The following is a 27,113-nucleotide window of genomic DNA, read 5'->3' as shown; positions in this document are numbered from 1 at the left end:
TTTTTGTGGTTTGGATGTGTTTTTGTCTTTGTGTTGCACTGCTGAGGGCTGGCGGAAACGATATTTCATTCCATTTCATGTACGCAAGTGCATGAAATGAAATGACAATACATGTTCCTGATTCCTGACTGTCCATGACTTCTCTGCTGTGCTCGCTGCCGGGTAGCTTGTGCTCGCCGGGTAGCTTGTGCTCGCCGGGTAGCTTGTGCTCGCCAGGTAGCTTGTGCTCGCCGGGTAGCTTGTGCTCGCTGCCGGGTAGCTTGTTGCTCGCCAGGTAGCTTGTGCTCGCCGGATAGCTTGCGCTCGCCGGTAGCTTGTGCTCGCCGGGTAGCTTGTGCTCGCCGGGTAGCTTGTGGGTGGTTACTACCACCTACAAGAAAGTACAGGCTGCTCATTCATGCAAGCTGAACCAGGAAGTAGATCAGCAGTGATCCCCCATTACATTGTACATTTCAGGTAATAATTCTAACTTGCACTTCCATTCTCATTTCCAGACACCTGCTCTACGTAATGGAGGACGGCAGGGGTCCCAGTAACAAGCCCCCCAGAATGAAGCCGGGGAGTAAAATGACATCGTGACCACCATGCAAGTTGGCAAAAACTACAAAAATAACACCCGAGGTTAAAAAGAAACGGAACTGTTCTCCAAAGTCACCCAGAAATGTTGTATCCCCTCATTTAATAATCATTTATTCAGTCAGTCAATCAATCAATCAGACTATTTGTGTAGCACTTTTCATACAGACAAATGTAACACAAAGTGCCTCACACAATGAAACAATAAAATCTATACCCCACTCACAAAAAAAGTACACATTTTATAAAATGTATTAATCAAATTTATTAATTAAATTAAATTTATTTATCAAGAACTGTAAGAACAATGTTGATTTTTGATTATCGGGATTGAGGATAACTCAGCTAGCTGAAATATCTTACTGCACTAGCAGAACGTTTGGCTTGTTTTGAGGATGTTCTCATTTGAATATGTTAAAAGCCGTCTCAGTTTTAACAAGACATTTGTACGGTGTGACGACGACACACCAACGATGAAATCATCCATATTCTACCAAGGAACAATTAATTAATAATTATTTATTCAATAATAATTATTAATAATATTAGTTATTATGAATATCAATTATGTATTATTAGATAATAATTGAACTATTCCTTGTTCAATTAATAATTAATTAATGACTAATTGGTCTTTCAGTAATTAGGTTGCATGGGGTCCACTTCCTTAGGAAAAGGCTCGAGTGAAATGAAAAATGAAACGTTGTGAGTGAGCGTCTACCCGTCGGTGTGCTGCAGCGTTCCACTGATGGAGGTGGAGCGTGCGTTGCTCAGCGGCCTGTGGCAGCCGTGGGAGGTGAGCGGCACGCCGTCGTCCGGCAGCCCCATGTGACCGACCACGTCCGAGTAGCCACGGCACTCTGTGTGACACACAGAAATAACAACATGGACAACAAACACACAACACGGACCAGGACGGCAAACTCTGCACCGCCACAAGGGGAGGACAGTTTGTGTTTTTAAAATTCCACTTCAAAAAAAGCCAAAATGAAACACGAAGCACAGAGGGCACAGGGGCGGGGGGCGACGAAACGATGGAGCCACGCGAAGGTAAAATTAAGGGTCATGATTTTAGAGATGAAACAACATGACGTGGATGGATGGATGGATGGATGGATGGATGGAGGGATGATCGGGGTAAAAACAAACAAGACTATGTGCAGCTCTGCTCCGGGGGTGCAGTTGTTCCCAGTTCTGAATCAGCAAACGCCGGAGTTTCGAAAACATGAGATTAAAATTCCCACGTCAATGCCTCGACCTCAGTCATCGATCTGCATGAGAACAAATTACCCCGGCCAGAGACCAGCGGGTCCACAAATCATACTTCAGCTGCAACTGCAAATTAAAAGCCCTCCGATTATCTGAGAGCTTTTGTTGCATCAATCACAGTGTGGAGCCAGTGACAGACAGCGGCCTCTAATTTGAAAGCCTGTGTTCCCTGCAGAGCTCCAGCATGGATCCCTCAGCGGGATCCTGAGGTGCAAAGCTGAGAAGAGCTGCTGGGTTCCCTTTTCTGCCCTCTCTCTCTCTCTCTCTCTCTCTCTCTCTCTCTCTCTCTCTCTCCTTCTCTCTCTCTCTCTCCTTCTCTCTCTCTCTCCTTCTCTCTCTCTCTCCTTCTCTCTCTCTCTCTCTCTCTCTCTCTCTCTCTCTCTCTCTCCTCTCTCTCTCTCCCTCTCTCTCTCCTTCTCTCTCTCTCCTCTCTCTCTCTCCCTCTCTCTCTCTCCCTCTCTCCTCTCTCTCCCTCTCCTTCTCTCTCTCTCTCTCTCTCTCTCTCTCTCTCTCTCTCTCTCTCTCTCTCCTTCTCTCTCTCTCTCTCTCTCTCTCTCTCTCTCTCTCTCTCTCTCCTTCTCCTCTCTCTTCTCTCTCTCTCTCTCTCTCTCTCCTCTCTCTCTCTCCTTCTCTCTCTCTCTCTCCTCTCTCTCTCTCCCTTCTCTCTCTCCTTCTCTCTCTCTCTCTCTCTCTCTCCTTCTCTCTCTCTCTCCTTCTCTCTCTCTCTCCTCCTTCTCTCTCTCTCTCTCCTCTCTCTCTCTCCTTCTCTCTCTCTCTCCTTCTCTCTCTCTCTCCCCTTCTCTCTCTCTCTCTCCTTCTCTCTCTCTCTCCCCTTCTCTCTCTCTCCTTCTCTCTCTCTCCTTGGCATACAAAGAAACACTGACACTTTCAGCAGAGAAGAAAAGTGTTTTTGTACCCCGTTCTCTGACCCGCGGTAGGGCCCCTCTCTCTTTTTGTCTCTCTCTCTGTCTCTCTCTCTCTTTCTGTCTCTCTCTGTCTGTCTGTCTCTCTCTGTCTCTGTATGTCTATTTCTCTCTCTCCCTCTCTCTTAGTCTCTCTCTCTCTGTCTGTCTCTCTCTGTCTCTCTTACGCTCTCTGTCTGTGTATGTCTATTTCTCTCTCTCCCTCTCTTAGTCTCTCTCTCTCTGTCTCTCTCTCTCTGTCTGTCTCTCTCTTACTCTCTCTGTATGTCTATTTCTCTCTCAGTCTCTCTCGCTGTCTCTCTCTGTCTCTCTCTGTCTGTCTCTCTCTCTCAGTCTCTCTCCCTCTGTCTCTCTCTTAGTCTCTCTGTCTGTCTCTCTCTTAGTCTCTCCCTCTCTCTCTCTCTTAGTCTCTCTGTCTGTCTCTCTCTTACTCTCTCTTACTCTCTCTCTGTCTGTCTCTCCCCCCCCCTCTCTCTCTTGGTCTCTCTGTCTCTCTCTTAGTCTCTCCCCTCTCTCTCTCTCTCTCTCTCTCTCTCTCTCTTAGTCTCTCTGCCTGTCTCTCTTACTCTCTCTGTCTCTGTATGTCTATTTCTCTCTCCCTCTCTCTCTGTCTCTCTCTCTCTTAGTCTCTCTGTCTGTCTCTCTCTGTCTGTCTCTCTCTCTTAGTCTCTCTCTCTCTCTGTCTGTCTCTCTTAGTCTCTCTCTCTCTGTCTGTCTCTTACTCTCTCTGTCTCTGTATGTCTATTTCTCTCTCTCCCTCTCTCTCCGTCTCTCTCTTAGTCTCTCTCTCTCTGTCTGTCTCTCTCTGTCTCTCTCTCGCTCAGTCTGTCTGTCTCTCTCTTAGTTTCTGACTGTCTCTCTCTCTCTCTCTCTTAGTCTCTGTCTCTCTCAGTTTCTGACTGTCTCTCTCTCACATCTCTCTCACTCTCTCTTAGTGTCTCTCGCTCTCTCTCTCTCAGTCTCTGTCTCTCCCTCCCCCCCCTCACCATACAGAGACACTTTCAGCGGGGAAGAAAAGAGTTTTTGTGCCCCGTTCTCTGACCCGCGGTAGCCATGGAGATGTGGCAGTTGCTGGAGCTCGGTGCTTCTTGCCGGGGTGTCCCGGGGGCAGCGGGCACAGCAGGGGCACAGATCCATCCGCCCCGCAGGTTGTTGCCGCTAACGCATCCCTCAGACGGACATCGCTATGGAAACCGGCCAATGACGGGGTCGGGGGGATGGACTACTACGGTGGACCAGAAAGGTCAAGTCTATAACGTAGTTGCCCACAACCTCTGACACGGGCAACGGGGCGCGCCTGCGACGAGCCTCCGTCAGCACGGCGAGTGTGGGTCTGAGCTCCGAGCCAGCTGGGCTATTTTCCCGAGACAGGTTTTTGATGAAGACGCTGGTAAACAGTAAAGTCCGGCTGACGACACCGTCACCACAGCTCTCTCAATCTCTGACAACAACCTTATAACCGGGCTGGTGAAAGGCTACGGAGGAGCCGTGAGAAGAAATACTGTGAGCCCGAGGACATCACCATAGTGTCTAAAAAGATCTCCTTTCAGGAGACAAACCACACAGACATTCTCCAAAAAAAAACCCCAAAACCTCAGCAGGGGAAGTGGGGAGGGAGGCAGGTCAGGAATCTCCCTGCGCAGACGTTCACGACACCTCATTGTTCCTGCAGCGCCCACAAAACCACTGACATGACGCCGACCGCCGAGTTACCTTTGAACTTCTTACGGCATCCGTCAGAACAAGGTGATCTCAGATAACACCCCGACTCCTCACCCACGGCGAGAAAAAGAGGATCGGGCAAACCCTGACATGCTGCACCAGGAACCCAGCAGGCACCGGGCCTGTCCAGGGTGTCTCCCCCCGCCTGCCGCCAAAACCGCCGGGATAGGCTCCAGCATTCCACGACCCCGATTGGATAATGGATGGATGGATGGATTCCCCCCCCCCCCCAATTGTATCCAGCAAATTAGCCCACTCTTCCGAGCCGTCCCGGTCGCTGCTCCGCCCTCCTCTGGCGAGCCGGGGGGGGGGGGCTGCAGACTACCACATGCCTCTTCCGAGTCACCAGCCGCTTCTTTCACCTGACAGTGAGGAGTTTCACCAGGGGGACGTAGCGCGTGGGAGGATCACGCTACCCCCCCCTCCTGAACAGGCCCCCGACCGACCGACCAGAGGAGGCGCTAGTGAAGTGACTGGGACACGGGTCAATTGTGTCTGTAGAGACGCCCGCCGAAGCCGGCGGTAACACAAGAGATTCGATCCGATGACCCCCCGTGCTGGTAGGCGACGGAACAGACCGCCACGCCACCCGGACGCCCTTCTCATTTTTATTTGTCAGCCATTCCCTGTAATTCGTCGCGGAGGAGCCGGACTGGGGGAAGAATGGAGGGAAATCGGAAGAGTGTTTACAGAAAGAAATCAAGACTTCATTTACGCCATCTCCATTTTCCGTCTCGGGGGGGGGGGGGGATTGTTCATTGTTCGGCTCTCTACAATAAAACACCACAAATCTTAGCGGCCCGAGTCAAAGGTCAACTGACCCATATTTTTAGTTCACAATGGGCTGACATTTCTGCACGTTCAACGCCCCCCCCCCCCTCTACGGGAAGTCGCCCTATCTCTCGCCGCTGCCCTGTTACGAGACCCCCGCGTGACGGTCACGTTTCCTGCAATTACTCAATTACCGCTATCACGGCTCTGCACGCCCCGCCTTCCGAGTGGCCCGCTCTTACCGGATGAGAGGGTGTAGAGGGTGTAGAGGGTGTAGAGGGTGCGAGCGAAGACGTGGCCTACCGTGCTCCGCTCTGTAGCTGCAGTAGGGCTGCACGCCGGCACACGGCGTCGGCATGAACTGAGTGAATTCTGCAATGGTTTTCACTGGGAAAGAAGCAGAAGGGACGCCTGGTTCAGAGTCACATCCGCCTCGTGGCCGCCGCAAGAATAACCGACCCGTTTGGCGACAAGGAAGCAAGTCGCCGATGTCAACATGGATTTGTACCATAATAAAGTACATTTTTACACATCTGTACATATTGGTTGTTTTTACATAATACATATTTACACAATAATATTTTCATAATACATATGTATTTAATATTTTACATATTGTACACAATTGTATTTGTGCTATGTGTGTATTATGTATCTTCCATCCATCCATCCATCCATCCATCCATCCATCCATCCATCCTTCCATCCATCTATCCATCCATCCATCCATCCATCCATCCATCCATCCATCCATCCTTCCATCCATCTATCCATCCATCCATCCATCCATCCATCCATCCATCCATCCATCCATCCATCCATCCATTATCCAAGCCGCTTATCCGAAGTCGGGTCGCGGGGATGCTGGAGCCTATCCCAGCAGTCATTGGGCGGCAGGCAGGGCGACACCCTGGTCAGGCCGCCAGGCCATCACACACAGACACACACACACACACACACACACACACACACACACACCTAGGGACAATTGGGTCGGCCGAGTCACCTGACCTCCAGGTCTTTGGACTGTGGGAGGAAACCGGAGCCCCCGGAGGAAACCCACGCAGACACGGGGAGAACATGCAACCTCCACACAGAGGACGACCCCCAAGGTTGGACTACCCCGGGGCTCGAACCCAGGACCTTCTTGCTGTGAGGCGACCGTGCTTAACCACTGCACCACCGTGCCGCCATTTTTGTGTATTATATAACAAATATATATATGCACAGACACACACAAAAAAAACAGCGTTTACAGTATTAATTCAATTTAAAAGCCACTCACCGTAAGGCGTAGGGGGGGAGATGGGGAAGGCGGGGGTAGGGGGTGTCAGGTCACTCCCAGCCTCCACCCCGCTGTCCATGTCTTGGCCTTGAGCCCTGTAGTCAACACTGTCACTCCTGTACAACATGCCATGCTGCAACACACACACACACACACACACAGTTGTGGTTAAACCATGTGTGGCCACACACAGGAGCAAGAGAAGCAGGTTTGGCTGAACCAGCATGCAGGACTCCAGAATAATGCAGGTTCCAAAATAACATGCGCACAACAACTGACCACACTAAGGCCTTAGCTTACACAGGTGCACACATATAGGTACACACCCAAACAAACACACAACACACCTGCAGCACAACGGTGGCTTACCTGGGGCTGTGGCACACAGGGAGAATACGTCCGAGTGCTCCTGTACTCCTCTGACCCGCCCCACCCCGAGTGGGCAAAGCCCGGGTGGTCCGGGACGTCGCTCGCCTGGCGGCTCAGACTCCGCAGGCTGTCTCCACTCACCTCGCCCGGCTGGACAACTGGACGCACACACACACACACACACAGGAGAGAGAAAGGGGGATCGTTTGGTATGCACAACCCCAAGCGAAGCATGGTGAACTGATGGCTCACATGTCAGCGCTATTCGGGACAAAATGAATCCATAAGCTGATCGATATTGATCAGCAGTCGCTCCACGGCAACGGCCTCTAATGAAAACACTTGGTTTATGTGCGTAAATCCGGGCTGCTTCTACGGCTGCGTTCGGTACGTGGCGGGGGGCCGGGGTGGGGGATTATAATTGTTGTTGCTCGTTGACATTTTAATGTCGCCGGTTAATTAGCTCATTTTGCCAATTTTCCAATTACGCCGGGACGCGATGTTTGTTATTCCGGTGCAGCTGCATTTGACCCCGGAGCAGGTGCCTGCAGTGCTGATGATGCTTGCAGGGGACAGCTGAAGAATGCCGGGGTGGGGGTGGGGGGGTGTTGTGACAATATGTGGCTGCCCGGGAGAGTGTTGCCGCTTAGCACCGGGGTGTTAATTTGAGCCCTCCCAGAGAGCACAGCTCCCCCTGAGGAATGCTAATAATAAGGAGGTGTTAATGCCGGGGATCATTTGAAAGCACACATTGTTTAGGGGCAGAGATGGATGGCCAGACTGCCTGTGTGTGTGTGTGTGTGTGTACTTTGGTATGCAAATACCAGGCTGATATATACCCTTGTCCTCTTTTGAATTATATGCAACTGGTTGCACAGCGGTGCATGTGAATGTATCTGGGTGTGGGTCTGTGTCTCTGACCCTGATGCGGTGTGCATCCTTTGTAAGTTGGCGGGAGGTGATAAAAGTTCAAGTAGGAGTGATGAGGACTTGGTGAGAGGGCTGGATCTGAGTGGCTCTTTCATTATCATGCGACAGAGGAGTGACTTCCTCTTCCGGTGCGGGAAGACGGCGGCTCGAATTCACAATTGCAGCGGCCTCACCCAATACCGATGTGGGAAGAAGTTACGTTTGTGGCGGCCTCACCCTGTACTGTCCACGCAGTGTCATCGTCCATGTCTGCGTCTAAGCTTTGTGTTTTCGTTTGACGGCTGGGAGAGCCGACGCTGGATCGGCTGGGGGAGCTTGGTCTGCCGCGTCTGGTGGGCCCAGGGACCACGGCCCTGCTTGGAGCTGAACCCAGGGAGGAAACACCGAGGGCGGTCTGACAGGACGCGGAAGCGGGGCAGGCTAAGCTAAAGCTAGCCCATGCAGACCGGCAGTCCGACAGTCATCCTGGCGTTCATTCTCCTGGACAGTGAATTTTTTTTTTTTGATATGTGTTGTTGTAGTTTTTTTGTAGTTTGCATGTGTGTTCATATAGTTTGGTTGTGTTGTTGTCGTTGCGTTGCACTGCTGTGGGCTGGGGGAAACGGTATTTCGTTTCATTTCATGTGTGCAGATGCATGGAATGAAATGACGAATGAATGTTCCTGATTCCTGATCTCATCTTTCTCCAGGAGCACCGGTGTATTAGCTGCTGAACGACAGGGTGCGATACGACTGCTTTATGCAAGTAACGGGACACAGAGTCAGAGCAAAAGAAGTCCCACCCTGGTGTTTGGCCTCCACCGTGCATGCAGGCTTGCTGACTGCACACAATCTAAATGCTCTGTGCAGCCGCCCCCGCTACGTGACTGGCTGCCGTCAGTCCGCCGCGTCACATGACCGGTTGTATTGCTTTGTTGGATCGCGTCTCTGTTTTCCTTTTCGGTTCATTACTTTTGTTTACATCTCTGTTCCAGCCGTGCCACATTCGAAGAACAACACAAAGCCACAGCAAATATACAAGAATTTGTACGTGGCAACATTTTCAACTGCGGTCACATTTTCGAATCGTTTCTTTCCCGCAGTTAGGTATACTGATGACTTTATCCTGCATCTGCGGAGGAATCTTTGAAAGCCCACAGTAACACAAAGCCGCTCAAATGTTCAGTCTCAGAGGGCCAAGAGCAGAAACACCACATTAGCACTGGGGCACAAACCAGATAACACAACTGGTTATTACTTAACATAGAAATATGACAAAGGTGTGTAAGCTTCTTATCAGGGGTGTGTACTCGAGTCACACGACTCGGACCCGAGTACGACTCAAGTCACAGACTTGATGACTTGTGATTTGACGAAACTGAAAAAGACTTGCAACTCGACTTTGACTTTAACACCAATAGCTCACGACTTCACTTGGACTTGAGGCTTTTGACTTGAGAGACTCGATACCTTCTCCAAACCCAGAGACAAAAGCGTGCGGCCAATAAACTCTTTACTTCCATAATTACAGATCCACTTTGAATCAATCCATAGTAAATAAAAAGTATGAATGATTTGCATAAATTAGTATATTAAATTACTTTGTTGTTGAAATTTGGAAATGGCGTTATATTCGACGAAGAGTGCACAATGACTCGCTTAAGACTTGAAAAGGTTCGGGACTTGGAACTTGGGAGTTGTAAATCTTGACATGGCACTTGCCTGTTTTGACTTGACAACTGACTTGGGACTTGAGTGCCAAGACTTGAGACTTACTTGTGACTTGGAAAACAATGACTCGGTTCCACCTCTGCTTCTTATCATGGTGCTCATTAACAGGCGTTGATAAAAACAAGAAAGTCCTCTCACTCGCTCCTTAAACTATCGTAAGATACAACAAACTGCATCAAATGCGGTACGATAACATTCTCTGGAACCTTCTTGCAGTCATAAACTAAAATGTGGAAGGTAGAAATTAAACCCATGAAGTATAGTTTGGCAGCCCTGGTGCAGAACATTATTCATTTCTCTCTTGTTTCTCCGACCTCTTTTAGTTGCATGTTAGCCCCAAAACTCGGCTCCTTTGCCAGATTCTTACACAGCCCCTTAACCCTTTCCTCGCCCGCCGCACATGCAGAAGATGCTCAGAAGCATTCCTCTAACACTACAGGGGCCACCGATTTAAGTCTGGCTGAATCTGAGTAAAGGAAATCTAGAATCCAAGTAAGGACAAACCTAAACACACACAATGAAGTTTGTGTAATGTATTGTCATTGTATAACAGATACGTCTTGCGTAACAGATGGAAACTTTATCCAGAGAGCTGCTCCAGCCACTGTAAACACGTCTACGTTGGAAATTCTCAAAACCAATCCGTGCATCATCCATAATGCTTAAATAATTAACTCGACGTTCCAGTCTCATAAATCCCTTTTTTTGCTCTGTAACCTCAACAGCTTCCTCCCAAGGACAATGGCCAAGAGGAACCGGAGACATCATTCCTTTCCCTGAACAAACGTATCACATCTTCTGGAGAAAACAAACAAGACTCATGCAGGCGTGTTGGCGTTAGCGTTAGTTATCGCCCTCAGTGCTTGTTATTTTTGTTGTTTTGGGACGGCTCTTATGTGTAGTTGATATGCACTGACAGGTACGCCTTTGGAATCGGATGGAAAGCACAGCCTCGGGGCCTACTTGTTCCTCTCTTGGAAATTCCTCACCCCTCCCCATTTCATGCCCTTTGGCAAGCCCAGGTACACATCCAAGTGTGATTCACTACTACTGACAGTCAGACGACGCTTTCTCTCCCTCTCCAGGTGAAAACAAAATGGAGGACCGGAGTAAGATACCTCGGCAACCATCGAGGGACAACCACCGAGTCAACATTACCTAAGCTGATAACGTGTCCGACTTTGCCAAGTTTGTCTAAATAAAGCAATAACTCACATCTGTGGCATGGGAAAGAATAATAGCAATCAGGTATAACAAACGATAAGGCCATATCCTTAGCTATCTTAATGCCAAAATGGCTTGTAGAGGCAGCACACTGAAAAGAGAAAGTGGAATTTCCTAATCCTTACTAAGAGCAACTTCTGTGGGAGCTTATGGGCCGTTGCAAGAAAGACACATACAGTTACCGAGAGGCAGTGAACATTCTTCAAATTCTTGTGCATTAGCATTTAAAAATCATGGTCTGTGTCCATGAACAAGGTCTTGGCTTCAGTTTGCGGTGATCAGACTGGATATAACTTTTGGTGGATTTCCACAGATAAAAAGTCATGATTGCTTGTTTCATCAGCACCATGAATCAAGAAAACAACAAGACAATGGAAGGAAAACAATCAAAATTAGATTACGGCTGATTGCAGCACCCAAAACGCTTTTACAAACAAACATTCTTGTCCAATGGGCGTCCGGGTAGCGTAGCGGTCTATTCAGTTGCCCACCAACACGGGGATCACCGGTTCGAATCCCCGTGTTACCTCCGGCTTGGCTGGGCGTCCCTACAGACGCAATTGGCCGTGTATGCGTGTGGGAAGCCGGATGTGGGTGTGTGTCCTGGTCGCTGCACTAGCGCCTCCTCTGGTCGGTCGGGGCGCCTGTGGGGGAAATGGGGGGAATAGCGTGATCCTCCCACACGCGACGTCCCCCCTGGTGAAACTCCTCACTGTCAGGTGAAAAGAAGCGGCCGGCGACTCCACATGTATCAGAGGAGGCACGTGGTAGTCTGTGGCCCTCCCCGGATCGGCAGAGGGGGGTGGAGCAGCAACCGGGACGGCTCGGAAAAGTGGGGTAATTGGCCAGATACAATTGGGGAGAAAAACAGGGAACCCTCCCCCCCCCAAAAAAAAATCTTGTCCAATAATTAAAGATGCACATGCGAGAAAAGATTTTTGACAATTCAAAAAGAACAAATTTGAGTTGCTATATGTAATTTGGCCAAACATGTACAGGCAAATAAGGATTAAAATCAAATGAATCCCTTGGGAAAGATGAGTTGAAAAGGGGGAAAGTATGAAATCACATCCAAAACCCACCTCCAAAAACACGTTTCTCTTTATAAACCCCAAGTGCCCTCAGCATAAGTAAGCGTGCAGGAACCAGGAGAGGACTGTGCAGACGCTCGGTGTGCCAGCAGTACATCTGTGTTCCTCAGTGAACACACTGCATTGTTCAGCGGGGTCGATGCCGGCCGCTCTGGCCTCTCTTCATGCACCGCGCTGATCCCCTAGTCAGATAGCTGTACACAGACAAGTCTCGACGGCGCTCTTCTACTTCACATACACGCAGCAAACATTCGAGAACTTGGCAGCCGCGCTGCTCTTGCAACCCCACCAGCGCTTGCCAGGTGGGAGAGGGGGCAAAGGTGCGCTTTGTGAAGTTAACTCGAGCGGAAACCAGAGACGAGTCGGGGGGCGGGGGCAGTTTTGGTAAACACTTTTGATAAATTTTGTGACTTACTAATCCCACCCATGGCTGAAATTCTCTTTTTCCCCCCCTCTGGCTCAGGCCTGAGGGTAATTCAGTAGGTAGAGTAATGAACCCACGCTGAAGTTCAACTACTGATAAGGCACATCCACCTGCCTGGTCTCCACACCACCTCTGCAGATGTCTGGACTAGTTCTGCAGCCTCATCATCACTGCAGGGAAAGGTCATTGCATCGCACAAATGCACACACTGCACCTCCAAACCACATCACACCAACACCAACACCACCACCACCACACCCGCCACGGCCGGACCAGACTGTCTATCTTACCTGTCTGCTGTGTGATTTGCAGGGGGGCCACGTTGCCATCGTTGAGTCTGTGATTGACGCCGTTGGAGCATTTGGTGGCTGATCCATTCACAAGTGCCCCGTTGTTCCTTTTCACAGAGCCGGAGCGCTTTGAAACCGGCACAAATGTGGGGTCCAGGTCCATGATCAGCTGGTTGAGCTGGTCAATAGAGTTGTCTATGTCCACTGTCAGAGATTTGAACTCCTCATCTGTTTTGACGCTGTTGCTTTTGGTTGCCGTCGTCTGCTCGTTGTGAGCCGCTGCTCCTCTCACGGGTTCAGTCGTGTCCCGAGTCATGGGACCCGGCGGTTCGCTAGGAAGGCCCGGTTTGGGCGGGCTGCTCCCCGGCTTGTTCCCTGGGTACCTTTCCATGTCGCCGGTGTCCTCTGGCATGTAGGCAAACTGCTGGGCGGCCACCATCTGCTGCTGGCGAACCCAGGAGTGTGTGGAATAGCTTCCCTGTCTGTATACCTGTTGTTTAGCCATGGAAGAACTGCTGGGGGCACAGGAGGCCACAGAGTTGCTCCGGGCTCCTAGACAGCCCCTCCTAGCCTCATTATAGGCTCTCTCATACTCCTCGATAGTAGGCGGTGCAGGGTGGTGGAGGTGATGCTGGCTTTGGGGCTGCTGCTGCTCCTCTCCCCCGGGACTACCAAAGCCATCCGACAGCAGGGAATTCTGGCTGCTCTTGTGGCAGGAGGACGACAAGGTCCCCAGGCTGTCCACGCTGTGCAGGTCATGACCCGTCATGACCTCATCATCCAAGATGTCCGTTTCTCTTTCTCTGGGACGGGGGTCTCCGTTCATGTGGCCCCGGGCAGGCGATAGCCGCTGGACGCTCACCCTGAGACCTTGATCCCCCATCTCCTCCAGGGAGGAGTCCTCGAGACCAAAGCCGCTCAGGAGGCGCTTTAGATCGGCCTTCTCTTGCCGGCTGGGTCCCTGGCTGGGCCTTGTGGTGGTGGCGGCGGCGGTAGTGATGGGAGCGGGTTTATCCGCCCACAGAGAAGTGCTAGAGAGGCCGCTGTCGCTGCTGGCGGAGAGGGCGTGGTCACTGTGGTCGGGGCTGGAGGTGGCGGAGGTGGTGTGGGCCTCTCGGCCCAGCGTAGCCGTTCCTCCGCCGGGGCTTCTCTTGTTGGCCGCGACGCCTTTGTCCTGGGTTAGGCCCTGAGAACGTGGCACTGCAACGAGAACAAACGTAGCGCTTCATACAGTCAGCCGGTATGGGCACACATACACAAATACCACACACGGACACACACACAGACTAACACAGACTAACAGTGGGGGAACAGACAACGAAAGTCTACATGCATAAACATCGAACCTACACACGACTCCGTCACACAGACTCGAACACGGACCGACCTGTCTGAACACACAAGACGCAGACTCACACTTGGGCGGACAGATAAACGACGGACCTTTCAGGTTAGAAACGACGCGAGACGGGAGGAGGGAGGGTTAGGGGACGGACGACATTTACAGAGACGGCCAAGAACGAGCCGTTTCCTCTTTTCCACAGCCAGCGAAGTAACTGGCTGCTGCTCCCGCCTGTCTGCACCTTCCTGACTCAGACAGACAGACAGTCTTCCCGGTCTCCCGCCCGCCATCGAGTCGTCTCCTGACGGGTTTTTTTTCCCCCTGCTCATTCTGCAACACTTGAGTTAGTTTATAAATGTGCAAAGTGCAAGAAAAAAAAAAATTTTTTTTTCCTTAAACTGCCCAAACATTCCTATCAGTATTCCAACCCAAGCCCAAAACATTCCAGCCCTCTTGCCCTAACGGCCTGCGAGCCTCCTGGCACGGAGGTCGTATATGTAACATATGTGCAGGAGACAAAGGTGGTTCCTCACGCTCCGCTTATGTAAGCGGTGCCGAGAGCCGACCCTGGGGGGGGGGGGGGCTCCGGGTTTACAGAATCGGACCCTTCGCATTCCTCAACCTGCTGTGATTTAAGCCCCCTCCCCTACTCTCTCAGACCCCCCCCCACCCACCCACTAACCCCCGGCATACGTCCAAACCAATGCCTTAATCCTCTGAAGTAAAATAAAAGACGCGGAGGTCGGTGATTTACAAGCGGGGGAAAATCCATCACCGCCTCAAGGACCCCCCAAAACCCCCCCCCCCCCAAAAACAAAACAAGAAAACGACTCGAGAGAAAACCGAGTTCTGGTTTTGCCGGGCTTACGTCAGGTGAGAGGGGCTCCGACAACCGACTCCCGCAGCGTATCCGCAGCCGCTCCGGGGCGAAGAGGCGCTGCCGTTTCGGGTGTCACTCGCCGCATACCTCCACCCGAGGGAGCAGGGACGCGACTCCCACCTGCGCCTCGCCCTCGGTCCGAGCCCGCCGTTAAGGACTCGCCTTCCAGCCGAAGCGTGACCGGAGGACCCGGATACCAGACACGCACGATAAACCCCCCCCCCCCCCTCTGAACAACACGCGGCCGGCTGGTGGTGGCGCTCACGTCCAGCTCCGGCCGAGGCCTCAGGCGCCTGGCCTCCTCACGGGTCAAGCCGCCTGGGGGAGGTCCAGCGGATCCCTTCCACGGTACCACCGGCAGGACTCCTAACACTCCTGGAGACGGAGGTCTCCCCGCTTCTCTAGCCCTCTCCCTCCCCTTTCTCTCTCTCTCTCTCTCTCGCACTCATATCATGTCATCCTCCTGCTTTTCTCCTTTACTCTCCCCTCCCCCTCACTCACTCTTGCTCCCCTTCGCGGCCCCCCCCCCGCCCGTCTCCCCGAAGACAACAAACGCGCGCCAGTCGGCTCCTTACCTTTGCCTTCACTGCCAGGTAAGTGCACAGAGCCCACCGCAGTCTCCAGCAAGGTAAAGGTTGTGGAAGAGGAGGAGGAGGAGGAGGAGGAGGAGGAGGAGGAGGAGGGACGTGCAGGCACAGAAGAGGCGAGGGACTTTTTTAGCCGCTCAGGGTCAGATGAAGCCAAGGGTTTCCAGAACGAGTTGGGCCCCGCTTCCCCGCTCTCCCAAAACTGGGAAGGTGAGAGCGCTTGGACTCTGTGTGTGTGTGTGTGGGGGGGGGGGGAGGGGGGGGGTTGATTTTTCCAAATATGGGTGTAGGAATGTAAACAAGAGGGGCGGGGCTTCAAGTCAGGGGGGGGGGGCAGGCTCTGGAGTAAACTGTAATCTGACCTCAAGGGACAACCCCAGCAGGGAGAGCAAAAAAAAAAAAAGGAGGGAAAGAGAGCGAGGCCGGGCGGGGGCGGGGGGGGGGAGGGTGGAGGAGGGGGGGAGAGATCAGAGGAGGAACAGGAGGAAGAAAACAACATTCCTTAAACTCCAGACTTCTTTCACACTGTAAAAAGAGGCTTTTTAATTAGAGCGCGCCCGCCCGCCGTCTGCTCGCCGCTCTGGGGCCACGTTTACGAGGGTCGTTATGTGGCGTTTTGTTCTTTGTCTCTCACTTCTGCCCGTGATGAAACAGACGCGCCCTGCCCTCAGTTGCGGGGCGCAACCGTTGTTTCGACTGCGTTCGTGTATCGGGACGAGGCCGGCGCCGCCGGGAAACCCGGGACGGGTCAAGCGAGCGGGGTGGAACTGGGGCGGTGCCGTGCCGCTGGGCGGGACCGCGGCCTGCGAATTCACCAGCCCGCCACGTTTTCCACCGGGGCAGATCCGCATGCGCTTCTTCGCTCAAGAAAACAAATTATTTTTTCCTGCGACGCCTAATATATTTAGTGAGACGCCGCCATGGCAACGGTGACCATAAAAAAGGCCTAAGTGTGGACATGTTCCGCACGCTCGTCCGCTCCGGGGCTCCAGAAAGAGGGTGATAAAGTAATAAACTGGCGGGAAGGGCGTCCGGGTGGCGCGGCGGTCTATTCCGTCGCCCGCCAACACGGGGATCGCCGGTTCGAGTCCCCGTGTTGCCTCCAGCTTGGCTGGGGTGCTGGATGTGGGTATGTGTCCTGGTCCCTGCACTAGCGCCTCCTCTGGTCAGTTGGGCACCTTTTCGGTGGGGGGGGGGGGAACTGGGGGGAGGGGGATAGCGTGATCCTTCCACGCGCTACGCCCCCCCTGGTGAAACGCCTCACTGTCAGGTGACAAGAAGCGGCTGGCGACTCCACATGTATGGGAGGAGGCACCAGGTAGTCTGCAGCCCTCCCTGGATCGGCGGGGTGGCTCAGAAGAGTGGGGTAGTTGGCCAGGTGCAATTGGGGAGGAAGAAAAGGGGGGATTTTTTTTAAAAATCGGCCGGAATTATAACAAATCATGGAAGAATGTGACCTGTGAACGATTTTGAAAACATTGATCCCAGTCTTTACATCCACCCACCCATCCACCCATCCATCTATCCGGCGACACATCACGGCCGAGCTCACGTAACCGACACATAATGAGCCAGAACACCGTTCGGGGTCTCATAGACATTCTTTCATTGGCTGCTGGTGGCAAAAAATCAAAACAGGGGATTTTAATCATCCGCAGGGCAGATAGCAACCTTGGTGTATTTGTGCGTCAATCAACCAGCCTACCAGAAACCCAGCAGGTAGTGTAACAATCTGCACACACTCAGGCCGACTTTAACATGACCCGGCACCGTCTGGTACCGGCACCGCCGACGTTTGGGATCAGGGGGCCGCATGGCAATGCTGAGGGAGTGAATTATGGTCGAGAACACTATGTAGGCCACCTTGACGGGCCTGCTGGCAGAGACCATGTTTGTTAAGAGGTGAAACCGACGCTCCGGTGCCTTGCAACAACAGTACTAGATGTACTACGACGATAGGCGGAGTTGTTTTGCTAACGTTTGGCAACAAAAGACAGGAATTTTTGAGCGGGCCACAACATCTGGGCTGCTCCAAGACCCCAAAAAAGGCAGACAACTAGTGCAGTTGTTTTATTTTGGGGGGTTGGGACTTTCCCCCCCAACTGTAGCCGGCCAATTACCCCACTCTTCCTGAGCCGTCCCAGTCGCTGCTCCACCCCCTCTGCCGATCCCGGGAGGGCTGCAGACTACCACATGCCTCCTCCCATACACGTGGAGTCGCCAGCCGCTTCTTGTCACCTGACAGTGAGGGGTTTCGCCAGGGGGACGTAGCGCGTCAGAGGATCACGCTATGCCCCCCAGTTCCCCCAGTTTCCCACCCGCAGACACGGCCAATTGTGTCTGTAGTGACGCCTGACCGAGCCGGAGGTACAAGGGGATTCGATCCAGTGATCCTCATGTGGGTAGGCAACGGACTAGACCGCCACGCCACCCGGACGCCCTCCCGTCCAGTTCTGGGAGCAAGTGACTGCAGTGGTGCAACGTGGTTGTCAGCCTTCCATAACCACACTGTGCGTCAACTTTACCGTTATAAGCAGTAAAATGAGGACCGGCGGCCTGTTGGCCAGTGCTACGCCAGACCCGGCAGTCCGGGGAAAGGCGGCCCGCAAAGGCAGGCGTTCACATTGTCTGTAGGGTCGCTACGCCCGGGCTCGTGCACAGTCATCCGGCCTCATCGCAGACGGGGGTTTGCACAGTGAACAACGCCCCACCTGGAAACAATAAAGGGCTGCTGAAAAGGAGCACGGGGGGACACGTGTCGTGCATCCAGAGCGAGAGCGCTGAGCAGGGAAGATATCCCCGAAGCCCGGAGCAGGACCTGCTGAGTCCGCTCACGACCTCGAGCGGCCCCCATACACAACGCCACCGAACCGAGGGCTTTGCGATATCTATTAACGGCGCTACACATGGTTATTCCGACACTTGGCGAAACGGCTCGCGGACTCAAAAGTCCGGAAACACCCCTCACCGGCGCGTGGGCAGGTAGACTTTCCACCCCCCCCCGAGCAACCGTGCCTCGGTCCAGCGAACCCGACCTTGAACTCGGCCCGGCGAAACCCAAGAGGGACAACGCCGCTCTGTTTGACTCCCCAGTGAACTCAATCGCCTCTTTCATACCCCAGAAAACTCCCATTTACAGCCTACAATTTGCCAAACGACCGGCTTCTGCGGTCTTCCCGTCGGCGGTGGGAGGAGCTTCTGCAACGCCCCCTCATCGACGCGGAGCGTTTGGCGATGCCCGGCTCGCGCAGTTACCCCACCCGTCCTGCCCCACGCGCCTTACTCCTTCCTGTTTCTCAGCTCCTCTTATAAGACCCGTGAGTCACGAGCGCAACGGCAATCGCCACCTCCCCCACCGCTCTGCCCTGCCTTCCACGTGCCCTTCCGTGGCGAGGCCTTCCGTGGCGAGGCATTCCTCCGCCATCGGGCGGGTGTGTTTGACATGGCTGCGCTGTGACTCACCGGAGGCACGGCGAGCTGCTCCCTGTGCACAGCGAGCTTCTGAATGAACTGTCAATGAGCAAGAGTGAAAAGGCTCGATGGTGTAATGCCACTTGGAACCTGGCCTCCGTTCAGCAATGGCAACAACAACAACAAACCGAGCCCCCCCCCCCCCAGACCCACTCAAGCAGAAGAGACGCACACAAACAGCACACTGAGTCAATAATAAGAATAATAATAACGTGTAGTGGGGCAGCCTGGAAGTGCCGCTGCAGCCGGAACACGAACCCAGGTCACCATGGGCGACTACATTAACCAGTCAACTAAAGGGTCCGACCCATTAGCCAACGGGCTAATGAGTCTAGTCACCCCCTCCCCCCGTGCTTCAGCGTACCAGCTCCCTCACGCCTCTGGGCGCACGCGCTTCCGATGGCCTCACGGTCTCACCATCCCACTTCGGACACCAAGGCAGCGAATTCTGGGGGCAGCCGGGGAGCAAACCCGGGGTTTGACAACAGCCAACAAAGAAATGTGAAACAAGTTGTCAACTTTGTTTCAGTCAGTAGCTACTAATATTCATCTTATGCTGCAAACATCTCACGAAGAAACTGTAAAATAACCCAGACACGCCCTGCGAGACCTCGACCATCAACCAGTCAATCAACTGATCAATCAATCAATCAACCACTGAGGCAAATTTGTGATATTGGGCTATACCAATAAAACTGACTTAACAATGCAAGTCTGTGTTTTTACATCACGAACCACTCAGCCAGGTTCATCAATAGGCAGTAAGCCGCCGATCAATAATGATCAATAATCATTAATAAGCACAGAGCCACTGATCAAAACACAGGAGGGGGAATGAACGGGTTTCAACAGTACAAAAAAAAAAAAAAAACACAGCCTTTCCCAAGAGCCAATCTAAATGCAACCTTTAATTCACACTTGGGGATAAACACACGGTTGGCTTGGGGATTTGCAGAGCCGCCACTGAAGAAAATGAGGTTTTCTGTTCCCAGCCGCACACAAGCAGGAAGGAAGGAAGCTGTTTTTAGATCCCCTCCTCCTTCCGCCTCAACCCTGACGGACGGCTCCCCAGAGGACACACTGCTAAGTACATACTGGTAAAAGTACATACTGGTAAGTACATACTGGTAAGTACGTACATACTGGTAAGTAAGTACATATTGGTTAGTAAGTACATACTGGTAAGTACATACTTGTAAGTAAGTATATACTGGTAAGTACATACTGGTAAGTAAGTATATACTGGTAAGTACGTACATACTGGTAAGTAAGTACATATTGGTTAGTAAGTACATACTGGTAAGTACATACTGGTAAGTAAGTATATACTGGTAAGTACGTACATACTGGTAAGTAAGTACATATTGGTTAGTAAGTACATACTGGTAAGTACATACTTGTAAGTAAGTACATACTGGTAAGTAAGTACATACTGGTAAGTACATACTTGTAAGTACATACTGGTAAAAGTACATACTGGTAAGTAAGTATATACTGGTAAGTAAGTACATACTGGTAAGTACATACTGGTAAGTAAGTACATACTGGTAAGTAAGTACATACTGGTAAGTACATACTGGTAAGTAAGTACATACTGGTAAGTAAGTACATACTGGTCAGTGCATACTGGTAAGTACATACTTGTAAGTAAGTATATATTGGTAAGTAGCTACTGGTAAGTACATACTGGTCAGTGCATACTGGTAAGTACATACTTGTAAGTAAGTACATACTGGTAAGTAGCTACTGGTAAGTCCATACTGGTCAGTAGATACTGGTAAGTCCATACTGGTCAGTAGATACTGGTAAGTCCATACTGGTCAGTAGATAATGGTAAGTAAATACTGGTCAGTAGACACTGGTAAGTACACACTGGTCAGTAGCTACTGGTAAGTCCATACTGGTCAGTAGATACTGGTAAGTACACACTGGTCAGTAGATACTGGTAAGTCCATACTGGTCAGTAGATACTGGTAAGTACACACTGGTCAGTAGATACTGGTAAGTCCATACTGGTCAGTAGATACTGGTAAGTACACACGGGTCAGTAGATACTGGTAAGTACACACTGGTCAGTAAATACTGGTAAGTCCACACTGGTCAGTAGATACTGGTAAGTACATACTGGTCAGTGCATACTGGTAAGTACATACTTGTAAGTAAGTATATATTGGTAAGTAGCTACTGGTAAGTACATACTGGTCAGTGCATACTGGTAAGTACATACTTGTAAGTAAGTACATACTGGTAAGTAGCTACTGGTAAGTCCATACTGGTCAGTAGATACTGGTAAGTCCATACTGGTCAGTAGATACTGGTAAGTCCATACTGGTCAGTAGATAATGGTAAGTAAATACTGGTCAGTAGACACTGGTAAGTACACACTGGTCAGTAGCTACTGGTAAGTCCATACTGGTCAGTAGATACTGGTAAGTACACACTGGTCAGTAGATACTGGTAAGTCCATACTGGTCAGTAGATACTGGTAAGTACACACTGGTCAGTAGATACTGGTAAGTCCATACTGGTCAGTAGATACTGGTAAGTACACACGGGTCAGTAGATACTGGTAAGTACACACTGGTCAGTAAATACTGGTAAGTCCACACTGGTCAGTAGATACTGGTAAGTAGATACTGGTCAGTAGATACTGGTAAGTCCATACTGGTAATTCCATACTGGTCAGTAGCTACTGGTAAGTCCATACTGGTAAGTACACACTGGTCAGTAGATACTGGTAAGTCCATACTGGTCCATAGATACTGGTAAGTAAATACTGGTCAGTAGATACTGGTAAGTCCATACTGGTCAGTAGATACTGGTAAGTAGATGCAGAATTCCAGCAGAGCTCCCAGTCTTCATTCTCAAATCTAGTGTTTACATGAGAAAACAAGGCCGCAAACATCCCACATGAAAGCCTGAATTTAAAGGGAAAAGAACGATTCTCTTGTTGTTTTGTTGCGGGTTTCTTTCTCTGATGAAGTTCTAACTCCAGGAGCATCCCCCCTTTTTATGACTACAGCTCAAAGATGTGCATAAAAAACTCTTCGGTGACGTGTGTGTGTGTGTGTGTGTGTGTGTGTGTGGGGGGGGTAATTCAAAATTAAAAAAAAAAAAACCCATCGCAACGAACTCGTTTTCGTGATAAGCTAGTCGCAGCGAGTTTATAAAAGCCCTGGGTGAATACTGGGAATGGGTGGATCCATGTTTTTAATGCCGCCACCACATCGCGCTATTCTCGGAGGTTGTTGTGAATTCCGTGGTCGAGTGGAGAGATTTTGGAAAGCGGCAACCACAGCCAGGACGGGACGCCCTGACAGGCCGACTAAGTGTGTGTGTGTGTGTGTGTGTGTGTGTGTGTGTTGGTAGAAGCATCCCCATTCATTTAATGCAACAACCAAACAGAAGTGTAGAGAGCCATGTGCTCTCTGCCTGACCCCGTTACTCCATATATACACAACAGCTCTCTCCCTTACCAAACACAGGAGACCGAAATCCAATAGTCCGCCATCACATGGCAACACAAACACTTTCTCTGAAGGCTTCTGAGGCCCTGCTGAATGTTATCTGCTCTCTGTGTGTTAGAAGATATCTGCCCTTTCCTCTTCTCTTCATAACAAAGGGCTTGTTTGAATAGAAGCTGCCCTGTCATACCTCCCTTTCAGGATGGCCTTTGGCCAACGGTCCCGCACACAGCAGGCTGCTGAGGACTGTGTGTGTGCATGCTAGCGAACCCAGCAGCACACACCCCCCCAACTCCCATAAGCCATCCATCCATTATCCAAGCCACTTATCCCAACTGGGGTCACGGCGATGCTGGAGCCCATCCCAGCAGTCTCTGGGTGGCAGGCGGGGAGACACCCTGGACACGCCGCCAGGCCATCACACACACACACACACACAACCTAGGGACAATTTAGTAGGGCCGAGTCACCTGACCTACGTGTCTTTGGACTGTGGGAGAACATGCAAACTCCACACAGAGGACGACCCCCAAGGTTGGACTACCCCGGGGCTCGAACCCGGGACCTTCTCGCTGTGAGGCGACCGCGCTAACCACTGCGCCACCTCCCACCTCCCATAAGCCAACGTACAAAGCATGTTACAGTGTTAAATGTGCTGCAAAAGGTCACGAGAGGAGGAAAGAGATAAAGTATGTGTGCCTGTGTGTGTGTGTGTGAGAGGGACAGACAGACAGACAGACAGACAGACAGACAGACAAAGAGACAGCAAGAAACAGACAGACAGACGGTACAGGAAGCAGTAACAGCGCCCCGAGGCTCTTCCTCCATCGCGAACTCATGAGACAGAAGACAGACTCGAGACAGGGTTCGTGTCACGGGGCACACTTGCGGCGAGGCACACACGGTAAGCGGCGCAGAGTAAGGGCCGTACCTTCCCCGTCAAACACGTTGTGATAGGAGTCCCAGCGGGTCAGAGGGTCGGCTGTGTTGTAGTCCACAATCACATCCGCGCTATTCTGCCACCTGTCTGCGCCTGCGTTCCGAAAAAACAGCGCCATCAGTAACGTGTGATGCAGGACAGACTTTCATTATGCCGCTACGAGTGCACGAATAGACACACAAACACACACATGCATTTTTACACACACACACACACACACACACACACACACACACACAAACACACAAGCTCCCCCTCTACGGGGCACTGCAGCGGGGCAGCACACGCTGTGCCTCTTTACCTCTCCGTCAGCACACACTTCACAGCACATTTCCCCTCCGCAGCATTCCACATCCTCCTCTCGGCAGGGGGCGGGGGGGCAGGGGGGGGGGACGGGGGCGGGGGGATGAGGAACGGGGCAGAGGACGGTATGAAGGAAGAAGAGCCGATAGAGAAAGCACTCTGTCTGGCCATTCACACACACACCCCCCCCCCCCCCCCACACACACACACACTTGGAAAAGCAACTTTTTTCAGCGTTGTGAGTCGTTAGGAAAATACCTGGGATCTTCTCGGGGCCCTTTGAGAACACTAACTCCACTTTCCCGTAATCCGGAAATCTGGGATCTGGAATGTCAACACACACAGGAATGCCGTGAGCGTGGCCCACTCGGGAACAGAAAGATGAATGGTGCTGTCTGTGACCGGGATTCTCCCCGTAAACCACGACACGTAGCACGTTAAAGAAGAAGAAGAAGAAGAAGAAGAAGAAGAAAACCAAACAAAAAAAAAGAAGAAGAGACTACTGGTCTCAAGCTGCCAAGTCTGCAGACCGAGCCCCCCTGACGGCGTGCGGAGAGCACCGCGAGTGGCGCGGCGGCTGTAAACTGGTGGCATGTCGAGACCTGCCGTCAGGGTTTTTCCAGGGCCTACCTTTGTTGGCGGTCTCCATGTCCTCCTTCTCAAACGTCAGGTTGTAGCCCTGCACTGCTCCCGTGTGGAACTGCAGCCGGAAAACCACCTCACGTTCCGACGTGATTTCGCTCTTGTGATAGCACTTCACCTGGGCAGACACGTTACCTGACGTGAGCATTTCAACCAGCGCTTACCTCGGGAAGTCTGAACAAGGCGGCGGCGACTTTTCCTACCATGATGTCCCCTTTTAGCAGCTGGGCCGGCTCCAGGCTGATGCATATTCGGTCTCTGTGGCCCGGACCGATGTGGCTGAGATGGAAAGAAAGCAGAAGATAACCCGTCACGGTCCACCGGAGCACTGACTATATCAGGGAGTTTGGATAAGGAGGTGGTGACCGTCCATTGCTGCGGCCAGTCAGACATCTCCAGAGTGCGACCGCTCAGAAAGACGGTTTGCATCAAGCTAGGATCAATGGAAAACTGCTTATCCAAACCGCTTATCCTGCTCTCAGGGTCGCGGGGGATGCTGGAGCCTATCCCAGAAGTCATGGGGCAGCAGGCGGGGAGACACCCCGGACAGGCCGCCGGGCCATCGCAGGGCCCACACACACACACATTCACACCTAGGGACAATTTGGTACAGCCGATTCACCTGATCTGCATGTCTTTGGGAGGAAACCAGAGCCCCCGGAGGAAACCCACGCAGACAACATACAAACTCCACGCAGAGGACGCACCGGGACGACCCCCAAGGCTGGACTACCCCGGGGCTCGAACCCAGGACCTCCTTGCTGGGAGGCGACCGCGCTAACCACTGCACCACCCTCTTGTGAATACCAAAATCGTTTAATGTGAACCACGGTTTCTTGTTCGGTCGGTGTGTAACCTACTTACTAGACCCCTGAAGAGTACACGGCCTGCATCCCCTGGTACACCTTGAGGTAGGGACGACACACTGCAAGAGAGACACATTCCCAGACTTACTTTCCTTACATCACCGAGGTTCACCGAAAGTTCAGCTCCCTGCAAATCTGTCCTTCGCCTTTTGTGTGGGGGGGGGGAAACGATGTTGTGCGAAATATGAGATTACGCGAATAACTTGGGTGACTTTATTTCTCCGAAACGCTGTGCTGGAAGAGTGCCGCGGCCTTGACCGGCTCCACTCCCGCGTGTGACACGCCGTCCCTGCGCAGCTGCTTATGGCTTCGCTGCTTTACGGCACGGGTTGTTTTCCAGACCGGGGCGCAAGGCGGACTGGTTCTGAGCTTCTGTTGTGAGAGAAGAGAGCTTTTCATTGTTTTGTTGTGTAGCGAAGAGGGCGAACAAGTCATTTATATGGAAACGTGGGTGTGGATTCCCACGGCTTTACTGGGAGCCAATAAAGTGCTTCTTCCCTGCAGCTGCGTGGGTGTGCGTTCGTGCTCTGCGGCCATGTGTACATTAAAGAGACAGACATGAAGCGCTTGTCGAGCTTTACAGTCAAGACAACACAAATCAAGTGATGTTTTCTTTATAGCGAGCGCTCTGATGCGGTTTCCGCTCGTCTCTTTACACTCTCGCGGCGCTAGCGCCCTTTCTTTGTCTTTAATTGGAGCAGAATGTGTCTCGTATAGTGGTGAGCGGTGTGTGAGTTTAACCACCTCCAGTGGCGTCGAAGTTCGGTATCCCGTGAAGGACGACACAGTGCAGGAACAAGGGCGAGGCGTTGATCTTCATCGACCCGCTCAAAAGGCTGTTGAGGATCCAAACGTACCTGACACGAGAGCAGAGACGGGGATTAGCAGCAAGCAGCAGCAAGTCCCTCAAATGCCCAGAGCTGAACATGATGGTGCCGGTCCTCTGTACCGTGCAGGGTAACAGATCAGAACCAGAACCAGAACCAGAAACACTTGCTCATTTCGTTTCATGCACTTGCGCACATGAAATGAAACGAAACATGGCTTCCCCCAGCCCACAGCAGTGCAACACAAAGACAAAAACACACATCCAAGACTACAAGAACTACAAGAACACACATATCCAAACTAACACATATCTCTAAACTGAAAAAAAAAAATTACTGTCCAGGAGAAAGAAAGCCGGCCAGGAAGACTGCCAGAACTACCAGTCTGCATGGGCTAGCAGTTAGCTTAGCCTGCCCCGCTTCCGCGTCCTGTCAGACCGCCCTCGGTGCTTCCTCTTTGGGCGCAGCTCCAGGCAGGGCCCTGGTCCTAGGGACCACAGGACGCACCAGACCAAGCTCCCCCAGCCGATCCAACGCCAGCTCTCACAGCCAGACACCTTCGACACACCTCCCCACACTCCACACGACGACACTAAAAACACAGTCAAGGCCAGGCGAGGCCGCCGCCAGACCGCCCTCTCTGTTATCGGAACTGCCGATCTGCATGGGCTAGCGGTTAGCTTAGCCTGCCCCGCTTCTGCATCCTGTCAGACCGCCCTCGGTGCTTCCTCTTTGGGCGCAGCTCCAGGCAGGGCCCTGGTCCTAGGGACCACAGGATGCAGCAGACCAACCTCCCCCCAGCCGATCCAACGCCAGCTCTCCCAGCCAGACACCTTTGACACACCTCCCCACACTCCACACGACGACACTAAAAACACAGTCAAGGCCAGGCGAGGCCGCCGCCAGACCGCCCTCTCTGTTATCGGAACTGCCGATCTGCATGGGCTAGCAGTTAGCTTAGCCCGCTTCTGCGTCCTGTCAGACCGCCCTCGGTGCTTCCTCTTCGGGCACAGCTCCAGGCAGGGCCGTGGTCCCTGGGCCCACAGGATAGAGCAGACCAGGCTCTCCTAGCTGATCCAGCGCCAGCTCTCCCAGCCATCAAACCAAGACAAACGACGCACACGTGGGCAAAGACACTGCACAGACGGTACTGGGCGAGGCCGCCGCAAACGTGAATTTGCGCCGCCATCTTCCCACTCCGGAAGCT

The 27,113-nt window shown here is 52.1% G+C and overlaps 1 protein-coding gene across 1 annotated transcript in view; it reads right to left on the bottom strand.

The window, feature by feature from the left end:
- Positions 1 to 1,293: 1,293 nt before the first annotated feature.
- LOC130123906 (tensin-3-like) overlaps positions 1,294 to 27,113 on the bottom strand; it is a 31,970-nt gene continuing 6,150 nt past the window's right edge. The window contains exons 6-16 of the mRNA XM_056293233.1: positions 25,824 to 25,936; positions 25,078 to 25,138; positions 24,417 to 24,492; positions 24,202 to 24,331; positions 23,830 to 23,895; positions 23,260 to 23,361; positions 12,585 to 13,784; positions 6,916 to 7,073; positions 6,547 to 6,679; positions 5,565 to 5,648; positions 1,294 to 1,436 (exon numbers count right to left, since the gene is read on the bottom strand). Of these exons, the coding sequence (XP_056149208.1) occupies positions 1,294 to 1,436; positions 5,565 to 5,648; positions 6,547 to 6,679; positions 6,916 to 7,073; positions 12,585 to 13,784; positions 23,260 to 23,361; positions 23,830 to 23,895; positions 24,202 to 24,331; positions 24,417 to 24,492; positions 25,078 to 25,138; positions 25,824 to 25,936 (2,266 nt within the window). The remainder of the gene's footprint in view (positions 1,437 to 5,564; positions 5,649 to 6,546; positions 6,680 to 6,915; positions 7,074 to 12,584; positions 13,785 to 23,259; positions 23,362 to 23,829; positions 23,896 to 24,201; positions 24,332 to 24,416; positions 24,493 to 25,077; positions 25,139 to 25,823; positions 25,937 to 27,113) is intronic.

This window comes from Lampris incognitus, chromosome 14 (genome assembly GCF_029633865.1).
Source record: "Lampris incognitus isolate fLamInc1 chromosome 14, fLamInc1.hap2, whole genome shotgun sequence".
Classification (NCBI taxonomy): domain Eukaryota; kingdom Metazoa; phylum Chordata; class Actinopteri; order Lampriformes; family Lampridae; genus Lampris; species Lampris incognitus.
The sequence above is the reverse complement of the archived record's forward strand: the minus strand, read 5'-3'. Positions and strand labels throughout refer to the sequence as shown.